The sequence below is a fragment of the Aquarana catesbeiana genome, linkage group LG02 (genome assembly GCF_042186555.1).
Source record: "Aquarana catesbeiana isolate 2022-GZ linkage group LG02, ASM4218655v1, whole genome shotgun sequence".
Lineage (NCBI taxonomy): Eukaryota > Metazoa > Chordata > Amphibia > Anura > Ranidae > Aquarana > Aquarana catesbeiana.
The window spans coordinates 122,442,699-122,456,231 of NC_133325.1; the positions used below are offsets into that span (position 1 = coordinate 122,442,699).

Here is a 13,533-nt window from a genome sequence, read left to right on the forward strand (position 1 = left end):
AATGTAAAAATAGCAGAAGAGAAAATGGACATCCTGGCAAGTTCCATTATTTATCTGAACATTGTTACATAACTAACTTAGTAGTTTAAATTGAGCCATGGGTAAAATACAAGCTTTTACCTGCAGTCCGGAAAGAACCAGATGTACCAATTGAAAAGTAAAAAGGCAACTTAAGTGCTTTTCGAAGTGTCAACACTGCCAGGCCAGAGGAGGTGATTTCTGGAATTAAAAATCAGCAAACACATCAACGGCTCTTTTAATATTATATGTTGGAGGTAATGTGTATTCAAAACCCCACAACAAAAATGTAATATATCGCAGGTTACCAATCTTAAGATCTGGTGGCTGCATTCATTTTTTTTCCCAGGCTTTGTTTCCTTTATTTTCATTTGGTCATCCAGCCAGTAACATACCTCTTTTCCTAGTTTAATCTTACTATCCTGTATAAATGGAGAAGCAGTGCTATCAACCTAGGACCAGTGGCGTCTCAAGCTTTCATATTTAAGGGGGGGGGGGGGGGCACATAGGGGGACAGGGACAGAAGTAGGGGGCAACTATAAAATGCAATTTTACATATATATATATATATATATATATATATATATGTATATATATATATATATATATATATATATATATATATATATATATATATATATATATATATCCTGGGGCCCTTTACTACGATCCCACAATGGCCCTTTCACATGTTCTGCAGTGAGCTCCCTTCCTACTGTATTGGGCCCCCTCCCCCAGGGTGGCAGAAAACAAGAGATATATGTCACCAGCATACCAAGAAAATATAAGGGTCCAAAGCAGTGGGAGAACTATCAGGGTTGCGAAGGTTGTCTTGCCTCCGGGCCCTGGTGTTCTGCCACTGTGGGGTTCCCCAGCCTCCTCTTGCTGTCCTGCTCCTGCTATTGACTGCTCTGGTCTGGCATCTCTTGGAATTTACAGGCTGGTTCTCCTGTCCTAAGGATGGGAGAAATCAGTCTGTTTTTTCAGTAACTGAGAGTCCTGGTGGAGTCCTTCCTGCAACTCGCTCTTCTCCCTGCCAATGAGGATGTAGGGGAAGGAGCAGATCGGGGGGGCCGTGGTTGTGTGAGCGCTCGCATTATGCAGTCTCAGCAAGCAGAGGGAGGGGGAGGAATCACCCACAGGAGCTGACTGGAGACGCTCTCCCTCTTAGACATTGCCTTTTTGTAAAAAAAAAAAAATTTTTTTTTTTAATTGGAGGGGCACATGGTGGGGCACAGCATAATGTTGGGGGGTCAAGGCCCCCTCTGCCCCCCTAGGGACGCCATTGCTTAGGACCACAAGTGATTTTAGGACTACAGAACACCTCCCCTCCTCTCATTTCCAATATATATAGTTGGCCTGCATGCAGAATGCATTATTTGTTTACATATCAGGAAAAACAGTGCAGCACACATACAGCTCAGTACACCGTCCATATATGTCAGTAAATGCCTGAGAACTTGTGAATGTGTGAGGAGCAATGCCTCATGGGACATGTAGTTTTGGGCAGGAAATGTGTGGCTCTAAAGGCAGAAGTTTTTTTTACTTTGCTATAGGGGCACTCTATACTATATAAGAAAAAGGAATGCTCCTGCGCTTAAGAAATAACTGTGTAGCTGGTTAAAATCATGAGTCTTTGCTAGTCAAACCACCACGTCAGCTGTGCTGTCCACAGGTCAGGGGAAACCCAAAAAGAAACTCTAAAAGAAAAAAAGAACAGAGGGTACACCAGCCTAGCGCATTACCTTTGCGACACTTTAATATTGCAAGAAGTTAAATACATACTCACAAACGAGTGATAAAATCAAGCAAATGTTCCACCCAGCAAGATCTGCTAGCCAGTAACAGTTGTGGGATGTAGAGTCCAAAGAAAGCTGATGTGTTTCGAGGGGTGTCCCCTCTTCTACAGAGCTCAGAGAATTTTTTTTGAAGGAAAACATGGTTTTTGTATGGCCAGCATAAGTAACAGCAGGTGCAGGGAGCTTTTATCAAGCCACGTGCCTATGACAAGGGAGTCTGTCATACATAATATATTACAGTTCTGTCTGAAAATCTGCAAAATAGTCTTTATTTTTTTTTCTTTAAATAAAAAATTAGATCTCTGAGTCTGATGATATTTACCAAAATTCAACCTCTAATAGTATATACAGTATATCTCTTCTGTCTGTTATTCTCAGAGTGGATTAGAGATTTTGCTCCCTAACCATATAGTTGGTTATTTATATTTACCACTGCATAGAGATATTTAAGAATAAATTGCCTTTTATTTTAAACTTTACATATTAACTAAATTATACATGACACTTTTGTTAAGGTTATTATCCGATTAAGCGATTAATCGAAACAATAATCGGCCAACTAATTGATTATGAAAATATTAGTTAGTTGCAGCCCTAGTTTTATCAAATGGGTTACCTTCCAATAATGCCTAACACAGATATGAGAATTTAAATCTGACCATTTTTTTTACTAACTTTTAGGAATAGGAGGGTGACGTGTTTAGTAGGACTTCCCAATCTCTCCACAAAATTTGAGATTACCTCATTATCCTAACACTAGGTACCACAGTACATAGTGCTTATGTACGGTGTTATTATTTTGTTACACTGTAAAGTTAAGACTCAAAAAAAAAAAATATATATATATATATATATATATATATATATATATATATATATATATATAAAATATAAAACATAATAAAAATGTAATAATATTAGATTCCTCTCTGTCACTGGTTAAGAAAAATTGAGTATATTTACAGTAAAAAAAAATTATCAAAATATATTTTAAATAATCAGAAATCAAAGTACATAAATCACACCATATAACATTTATTAAAAAAAGAAACACTTTCTAAGTGCCCTTTTCAGAAGAATTATGGCAAAACATGTCTTTTTTTTCTTTTACATTATTATACAATACACACAGAAATTGTGCAAAACACCACATCTCAAATTTAATTGTTTTTAAAACTTATTTTCACCCAAAACATGGAAAATAACTTTTACAAATTTAATTTATGTTCATTTTTTACAGTATACAATATACAAATGATTGCTCTCTGAATTTGCCTTATCAGAGCTGATCTATAGCAGGTAAATGCAGTGGGTGCGTTGTGTGACAATAAAAAGAAAAAATGGGTGTTTCAAAATGTATCCCGGTTAACAAAAATAGGCAGGAATATACAAATCTAAAGTTATAGTTTTTGATGTCAAAGTTGTAACATTGAGCTCTTGTATGCGAAAAGCAATGTGTGCAACACTGTAACCCAAAGCAAAGCAATCAACAAGTATTTTTTTATTATTTTGCCTGCGTGAGAGGCAAAGGTGACTTGACTGCTGTAATTCTTACACATCATCATTGGCCTGTGTGCTATCCTAATAAATAAAGCTGAAAACATGGGCTATAAAACCTGGAACTATGAAAGGACAATGAAATCCACATGTCATACAGCTAAAGAGGCATGTAGGTAAAATGATATATTACACTTTATTCTGTATTTAAACTGCACCTTTAGTTATTGAAATGCTCAGCACAGAAAACACATACTAAGGATGAAAAATAATAGTTGAAGCTGCTAAACATCTGTGTTACCTAGGTGAGCGTTAACACCGCTGATGGTGATTTGTTTCTCTCTAGTTCAGAGCAATACAGAATGCATGTGCTTCCTTAGGTCAGCTTCACAAAGTGGATCGGATAGAGGGGTCTGCTTGGTGAAATCACACGCTAGACAATCCATGTTCCCAAGCAGTAAATGGAACCCATTGTAAATGTTCCATGGCTGCACAAACATTAACACCAACAGTAATGATGACAAAGGGCCTGGATTCATCTTGCTGCAATATCACATAAGGAGTGCTAAATAGTGCTAGAGGCATGCTAAAATGACATTCAATAATACTGCATGAAAGGCCACTTTAGCATGCCTTAAGGACATTTTAAGGTGCATTAAATAATGTTGCAGTGCAATGAATCTGGGCCAGTTATGAGACATTACAGGTCACTGCAATACTTTGTTAAAAACTTTGGATTAAGCTGCTTTTTTGTCTCATTGCCCACCTTAGATGGCTTCTGCAGTCCACATAGACATCCATTCTCATTTGATGTCTGTGTGCGTCTATGTGTCACTTAAGCAGAGAAGAGATATAATAGTGGCATTAGTAGACATCCAACCTATGTCCAAATTCTATGAACAGAATAATCTAGGGTGTTCTATAAAAAACGGAGAAAATGAAAAGCAGATACTAAAAATTCAACTGTCCCTGTGTTAAGCAGAAACTGGACAAGAGGACCTGGCTGGTTGTAGGGAACTGACAGAACATTTGCTTGTAGAATGGCCTCATCTTTTTTTTTTTTAATAATTTGGGAATTGATTTGTCCATGTCTCATATATAGGCCTTATTCACAAGGTTGTAAACATTTTACTGATGTTATTATGTTATTACACATGTGTTTTCTAGCAGAAAAGTTCATGCGTAATGATCACTAAAACACTTGCGTATAGATGCGTAAAGACACATATGTATACATAATTAGCTTTTATGATATATTATTTCCTCCTTGCTTAGACTTAATTCATGCTCTAAATTCATGTATATGTGAGTTCAGACATGTAGCGTATAAACTACGTGTTCTAAGACACGGATTTTTGTATTCCTTGTTATGGATGTGAAAGCAACTCATGTTTACGCACCTGTGTGAATGGCTTTATTGTAAACAATGGGGCTACGTTCAGATCTGTAATCAAAAAGCACCTGTATATGCGTTTTTTTATGACCGTGTAAATGAAGCCTAAAGCCCTGTGTCGGGAGACATTGGCCGGTTAAAAAAAAAAATGGCTGATATTCGGCCTATGTGTATGTCACCCTGTTTGGTTGGCTGGCTTCTGTCGGACAAGCATGCTGGGAAAACCAGCAGCCGAATGACTCCCCAATCAGCACTCTTAGCCAATGGCGGAGAACGCAGAGTGAAGTGTTCTAGCGGGGGGCCGTCCCACTGTCAGAACACAATAGCTCAGAGGGTGGGGGAGATTGCTGTACTGACTTTGGATAGTTAGTACAGCCACTCTGACCGGAGCTGACATTTTTTTTTGTTCAACACTGATGGACAAGATGTTTTTAAATACTTCTATCATATAAACCTCTTCTTGGCAGCTGCTTTAGTTGCAATACTTTGGGATTGATTTTCTACAATATAGGCTGTTCACTTAGATAACTTAGTTTAGTAAATAAGGTTAAGCTGACTTTTATAATCAAAATGTGTGTAAGAAAAAATCCCTTTTTTTTTTTTTTTTTAAGTACACATGACTGTGTACAGCTGTCAGTACAAGTGAGTGGCAATGCTTTTGGAAACATGGATGGCTTCTGCATGCATGTACAGTGTATTTTCCCAATGGCACCCGTAGCTCCCCAGGTGGGGATCTTAAACTTAGGAGCTCCCAGCTAACAAATGTCCTTGTGTCCAAGGTGTTAACGTACCTGCATTATGTTGCTTGTAAATGTACAATATATTAAGGAAGCACAAATGAATGGGCTGCCAGTGCACCACACTGCCCAAAAACAGAAAAATGCTATTTTTTCCAAGTGCATCAGTGCGTTATCAGGTGTTATAACGAGCTTCTGAGGTGCATTGAGGTACCATTGAATATAAATGGCACCAAAACAAACTAACGTGTATTAAGTGAGTTGCTGCACACGCAGTGCAACCCACAGGTGTGAGTGGGCCTATAGTATATAAAGCCCAGTAATTCAGATGTGCAACTTGTCATGAACTGCTGAATGTGGGAACAAAAAATATCGAACAGGAGAAGAAAAAAAAAAAAAGGTAATTCCTGTATATTTGGGCCAACAAGCAGTTTTACTACGACTGTCACAGCATGGGTAATATAACATGCTGAATGCAAATGATAAAGAGACAAGCTGCATGGAAATGAGGTAGTCATCAACAAGGGGTTAATCTTGGGCTGCTAAGGGCAGGGGAGAAATACATGAAGTTGAAGACCCAATCTGTTTTTAAACATAACCAAATGCACCTGGAGGCATCAAGGTTGATGTCAGATGTACTACACGGTGCATAATATGTCTATACTTTACCGTATCAACTCAGCAGGGGAATCAATGAGAATTTCCCTATTGCATGAGCAACATTTTTTTAAATAATATAGTGTTTTTGGATTTGTATCATAATTTAATCTTAAATTTCTATGCCAAGAAGATGGTGAGTATGTACTAAAGCCTAAATTCATGTATTATTTCAGACCTGAGACAATACATAGTTACATAGTAGATAAGGTTGAATAAAGACAATAGTCCATCCAGTTCAACCTGTGTAGGTGTATGTGTGTCAGTGTCTATAATTATTTCCCATATCCCTGTACGTTGTGCTCTTTAAAGCGGAGTTCCACCCAAAAATGGAACTTCCGCTTTAAGTGCTGGTGACCCCCTGACATGCCACATTTGGCATGTCATTTTTTGGGGGGGAGAGCGGGTACCCTGTTTTTACAGGCACCCAGCTCCCACTTCCTCCCCTGGTGCACCGGCATCGGAAGGAAGATCACCTCTCCCTCCCTGCAATCTTCTGGGACACGTCACAGGTCCCAGAAGATTGCCCGGCCATTCACAGTGCACGCCCAGTTGTGAAGACACAGCTGGGCGCCCACAGTTAGAATGCCGGCACCTCGGAGAGGAGGGGGAGAGGAGCGGGGCTTCGTGCACACGCATCGCTGGACCGTGGGACAGGTGAGTGTCTGATTATTAAAAGTCAACAGTCACTTTTTGTAGCTGCTGACTTTTAAATGGGTGGAACTCCGCTTTAAGATGCACATCCAAGAGTCTTTTAAAAATCTCCATACTCCCCGCTGCTGCCAATTTTGGAAGAGCGTTCCACATCCTTATTACCCTGACAGTGAAATATGTGTTATTTACTTTGGTCATATAATATATGTCTTGTTTTAATGACACTTTTTTTCAACTGTATTTACAATTTTACTATGTTATGAAATAAAACTTTTAAAAATTTTATTAGATTTATTCAGTAAGGTATAAGGTATCAGAAATGATGGAGGGTAGCTTGCTGCACTTGCACATTTTCAGCAAACCTGTTTACATTTTTGCCTATGTATTTTAAACTTTTTACTAATTTTGTAAAAAAATTAGCATTTTACTTTTTTGTTATATGTGTTGGTATCACAACTGAGAGCTTTAGTTATAAACTTGAAAAAAAAAAACCTGTAGTATTAAAAAATATATATTTTACATAGTGGTGACAATGTGGCTGCTTTCTGCACCATTTAACTATAAAACAATAATATTACAATGCACATATTTTCACTCAATCCATCAGCTACATTCATCTTCTGTAGAAATCCTGAGGCTTTCAAGAGCACATGTCACTTACACATAGTGGCGGCAACCATTTTTTGTGCTAAACCAATACTCATGAATAAACAGCATATCAATACATGGAGCCAGTGACACCTCTGAAGAACGAAAATGTGTATAACTAACAGAGCACCTCAGTTATGTGGCTGGTTACCAGTTTTGGATTTTTATATTCACTGGTTTTATCCTTGTCTGCAAACCCAATTTAAAACCCAACAGATCAAGCTCCACCCACCTCCACACAAAGCACACCCCGCTGTAACATTATTCCCCAGTTTAAGGCAAAGCCTCACCCTTTGTCCTAGGAACATAAGGTTATCATTGGGTTTCCTTGGCTGTTGGTCATTATGGGCACTTGTTCCAATGGAACACAAACAGTTAATACCGTGAATTATTCTTTTAGCCCATAAAATGAATGTCTCCATTGTGCATAAATAACCATGAACTTTAAAAGGAGAACTCCAGAGCCCTAAAAAAATGCATGATAATGACAAATCCACCAGAATTCTCACTTTTATTTAATTGCTTCAGCCCAAACACAATGCCCAGTGAAGGCATCACACTACCCTCATGGCTTACCCATCCAACAGAATAAATGGGAGGATTTCAGCTGCAACTGAATGACACTAATGCTGGCTATGTACGCATAGATTCCTTTCTCGTTCTGCCCACGGACTTACCAAGAGAAATTTAATAGATTCTTCCATCCAAGTGGTTGTATGAATTGTGGCTGCTGGCTATTGTATTCAAGCAGCCATGACACCCATGGCAGCTTGAACACCTGAAAAGTGACTTCTCTGATTTTTCTTTCGAAATTTGCCAAGCCAACAGGGCCACCCACAGCTCATTGGCGGGAACTGGCTGAAATTAGTGCCATGTATGGTCAGCTTTAGTGAACCATGTGATATACAGAGTCTACGAGCATCCGCTAGTTTGATAAACAATGTTACTGATGTAGCAGAAGACATGCTCACAAAGCAGCTAATTGTAAATCAGCACAATGACTGTGAACCTTTCAATAAAATTAATCGATATTACAATAAAAACAAATATCAAGCACAGCTCAATTAACATATTCATTATTCTATAACAACGAAGCTGGCAAATGTTGGTCTTCTCCTCTTTTAAAGAAAGAAAAAAAAATAACCGCTACAGCTGACCTCCTTTTTAGAAAAGCTAGTTGCCTGGCTGTTATGGTGACCTCCTGGATCCAGTTACTCTGAGTCACCGACTAGAAGGCACATACAGATTAGGAAAGTCAGACTGAAGTTAAAACTCCTTATCTGCATACTTTTTACAGGTAAATGAGTCAAAACCCTTATACACACGGGCCAAATGTCGGGCGACATTGGCTGGTTCAGTAATTAATAATTGGTCGACATTCGGCCCACGTGTATGGCAGCTGGTCTGACAGAAGCCAGACGTTCAGCCGGCTTCTGTCGGACAAGCATGCTGGAAAACCAGCAGCCAACTGGCTCCTGATCAGCGCTCTCAGCCAATGGCTAAGAACGCTGACCAGAGTGTTCTGGCAGGGCCGTCCCCCTGTCAGAACACAATAGCACAGCAGGGGATATCCCTGTACTAACATCAGATTGTTAATTAGGCCTACATAAAGCTTTAAGTCTAAAGCCTGTGTGATTGCACTGTGTTTATGTCTGATTGTCTGCATGATTGTCTATGATAAATATACATTGTTTGCACCATAATTAATACACATTAAAAAATACAACCTGCTATAGCAGAAAATAATAAGGGTGTGCTCAATAAAGGAGTAATTTTTACACTGGCCCATCGCTTCCAGTTAGTTTTGGAGGAAACTTTTTGGGAAGTACTATTGTCTTGATCTATTGGACTGGTGTTTGAACACCACAATCCTGTCTGCATGGGGTGTGTATTTTCTCCCCATGTTTGCATGGATTTCTGCTAGTGCTTCTGTCACCACCCCACCCCACCCCAAAATATGTTTTTCTGTGGCTCGTCAAACTACCGCTAGGCTGCATGCATATGATTTCCCATATGCTGCTCAGGTGGTTGAAATCAACACTGTTTTACTGAACCAGACCAAAAATTACTTCTTTGGTAAATCACATCCTTAACCAGGTTTTGGCTGAACCTGGATTTCCAAGTCCAGAAAAACGTGGATTAAAGGGAGTCTTTTACAAAAAACAATACTTATGTGGGAACCCTGAGATGAAAGCTACTTTTTTTATTAACTGCTGTATTCTATATTACTTCCAGGACTATATATTCATTCGCATTGAATAGGTCCAGATTCATTCCACTGGAGTTAGTGTATGTGAGAATGCTTTCATCAGGGGCTTTCCACACAGGTATCCTCATTTGTGACAGATTCCCTTTAATGGCTCAGGCATGTTAATTAAAAATATATTCCCACTTCAACCTGGAAAAAAAAGGTCTATGCACATTCGTAAAAACTTTTTGTCGCTTTTTGTTTCACCATGCATTTTACAATAAAGCTATTTGAAGTCTCTTTTCATTCCAACAGTCTTTGTGTTCCTGTAAAATGCACCGTTTCCTGTGGTTCTCATTTAGCCACCAAGCAGAGACCCTGATAAAGTCTTCATTTTTAGTCCATTAAATAAGACTCAGCTTAAACAGTCACTGCTGGGTACATCATCTGTTCTGGATTGGTGTGAGGAGGGTATGGTGACTGCATTGGTCTGTAGCCACCTTGAAGTCCATCCATAAAAGGTGGAACGGGAGTCATGGGGACAGAGTCATGAGGTACAGCGTAGCCAACAAACTGGGGGTGAAGATATTGGCCTTGGTGAGGGACAAGCTGTGTGGCTTGTTGACAGTTCAACACTGAGTAGTTGGTGGGCATATTTACATAGACGTTATTCATGGCTCCTTCTGGCAAGCAGCAGTTGGTTTGTGATCTAGTGGGAGGTGCCCTGGCACCAGAGTTGGCACTGGAGCTAGAACTGGTGGCTGTACTGGACTGGCGGGAAGAAGAGCCACGTGAAGTGCTGGCACTGGAAATCATCGGGATTGTCTCCATGAGCCGATTCCCACCTGGCGCTCGGCTTTGCTGGGGCTCCTGCTTCGGCCGCAGACAGCGGCAACAACACACGGCTACTAGAGACCCCAGTATGATGAAGGCAACAAAGACGGATCCGACAATTAGAAATGGTACGTAGATGGGCACTGCAAGAATGAAAAAAAAATCCAGAGTTATTACTGGGTAATCATGTTGAGTTTACCAGCCAATCATTGAGATGCTATAGATTACTATGCGCTGTACTTTTATTACTGTATAATGTCCAACTTGACATAAAAACACACACATATTGGTATCCACTTCCAAAATAAATAATGAATAGAACGGTTGCACACCAGAGTAAATAACACTTTTCAATAAGTAGTACTGTGTGCTAAATATGTCACAATATAAGACTCGGTATCAGATTTCGTACTAGATATTAAAGTGCAACGCCAAGTTTTCTAAAAATAAAAAAATAATAAAATTTAGTAGCTTAGCATGTTAAAAAATAAATAGCTCTTGGTTACACCATAGTTACATAGTAAGTGAGGTCGAAAAAAGACACAAGTCCATCAAGTCCAACCTATGTGTGCGATTATATGTCAGTATTACATTGTATAACCCTCTATGTTGCGGTCATTCTGGTGCTTATCTAATAGTTTCTTGAAACTATCAATGCCCCCACTGAGACCACCGCCTGTGGAAGAGAATTCCACATCCTTACAGTAAATAACCCTCTATGTAGTTTAAGGTTAAACCTCTTTTCTTCTAATTTTAATAAATGGCCACGAGTCTTGTTAAACTCCCTTCCGCAAAAAAGTTTTATCCCTATTGTGGGGTCACCAGTACGGTATTTGTATATTGAAATCATATCCTCTCTCAAGCGTCTCACCACTCAACCTAATTCCAGTGCTGTCCCCTGAATACACAAGTCCCCCTGATCCAGCATGACTTTGTCATCCAGCCGACTTCCGGTGAATCCTGGGGGGTGTCAACATACATGGGATCACAGGACTCTGGAACAGCATGGTGCTCACATGTCATCAAACGAATGCCACGCAATCTAGGAGGACGGTCCTCCCACTATAATTGCTGGAGGGGAATAGGAAAGCCCCTGTAAAGTCACCAAACTGGCCAGAAGGCTGTACCAAAGGGAGCTCGGTAATGGCAGCCTTCTTATTTCTCTTGGTACAGGTTGGGTTAATCCAACCTGTGACTTAAAGCGGGGGTCCACCTATCTATCGTTTTTTTTTTTTTGAGTTCATTCACAAACTTTTCTTCTCAGCATTACATACTCACATATTGTGTGTAATATGTCCGCCCGTGTCAGATTTCGTCGGAAAGAATTTATTTATTTATTTTATTTATTTCAGGTACTTATATAGCGCTGTCAATTTACGCAGCGATTTACATATACATTGTACATTCACATCAGTCCCTACCCTCAAGGAGCTTACAATCTAAGGTCCCTAACTCACATTCATACATACTAGGGACAATTTAGACAGGATCCAATTAACCTACCAGCATGTCTTTGGAGTGTGGGAGGAAACCGGAGTACCCGGAGGAAACCCACGCAGGCACAGGGAGAACATGCAAACTCCAAGCAGGTAGTGTTGTGGTTGGGATTCGAACCAGTGACCCTTCTTACTGCTAGGCGAGAGTGCTACCACTACACCACTGTAAAGAATAACTTATATTATTCACTGCAGGCGGTTTCCATCTTCATTGTGGGCATTTGAAGCCCACAAGCATTTATTTCCTGGATGTGGTGAATGCTGTGCTCCCAGCATTCACCGCTCATTCCCGCACATGCTCAGTGGCATCCTGGGAAGCCTGAGACTAGCTCCTAGGAGTCTGGGAGAGGCTAGAAACACGCCTACTCCCACGGGAGGAGAACCAGGAAGTGCAAAGAAGAATAGAAAAATAAAAGGTAATTACGGCAATTTCAATTTTTTTAAATGGCATGTCAGCATCTAGGCAAGGAAGAGAATACATACAGATATTGTTCAAAATTTGGGTGGAACTCCGCTTTAAGACATAATAGAACAATTACATTTCAGTAACATATGTGCATTGCTGCTCTATGGTGCCATTTTTTCTTTGCTGTAGAGAAGCAGCCATAACCTCACTTGTGCTTAGCTAATTGAGAAAGCTCCAATTGCAAATCCCAAAATGAAAGCAACATGCCCAAACACAGGCCGTAATTAGAACAGGGGATTGTACGTTCTGGACAGGTGGAAACCGAAGCAATTTTTTCATTAGTACACGGCAGTTCATGTGACACAGGAAAGGCAATGAATCAAATAACAGGAAAACAATCTTAATGATAACAAGAATGTTTCCACTCCTATTTCAACGTGTGAATGATAATTGTGAAGTCTGGGCAGTCTGTACTGATGTGTCCCTATTGTACAGAGCAGGATTGCCTGTTTTTGAAGCTTAACCCTGACTGACAGCAATAGGATTTATCCAGGGAAATCAGGCCTGAGCGCCATACTGCATATGGAATACGACACCCCATACTGATATTTAATACCACATCCAATATCTGGAATCCCACTAATGCTCAATTTGGCTAGCATGTATAATACAAGGATTACATACACAGTATTCCATCCGTTTTGTTTCATAAGAATTACACATGCACTACAATGTATGTCTGAGTTAATATATTCTATGTATAATGACATCTGGCTTCATGTGAAAGTCCATAAAAAAAACTGTCTGTATTGCTTTTGTTAACTAATGAGATATTCCCTTTCATTTTCTCTCCTGTTCTACTAGAGAAAAATCTGATTGGCTCTAACAGGTAACATAAGCATATCTTCTTTAGGATACTTTTATTAACTTTCAAATTTTATTAAGTTGTATTGAGGGAAATGTCCAAAAATCTTGCAGCCTAAAGGCTGGGCAGTTGTACACCTACTGAAAATTATTAATTTTCCTAAATATTTACCCAACTGAAGAGAAAAAAAAAACAAAAAAACTTGAATTTACTTGTTGCATATATTTTGTACAATGTAATTATATATGCACTATATACATAAAACTACAAACTGCCTTGTTTTCAGCCTGTATACATCCCTATCCCTGTCCCTACTATGTCATAATTACAGATGAGCAAAA

General features: G+C 39.4%; 1 protein-coding gene across 1 annotated transcript in view; it reads right to left on the reverse strand.

Annotated features, from left to right (window-relative positions):
• Nucleotides 1–2,605: 2,605 nt before the first annotated feature.
• SHISA2 (shisa family member 2) overlaps nt 2,606–13,533 on the reverse strand; it is a 60,400-nt gene continuing 49,472 nt past the window's right edge. The window contains exon 2 of the mRNA XM_073613414.1: nt 2,606–10,568. Within this exon, the coding sequence (XP_073469515.1) occupies nt 10,012–10,568 (557 nt within the window). The 3' untranslated portion in view covers nt 2,606–10,011. The remainder of the gene's footprint in view (nt 10,569–13,533) is intronic.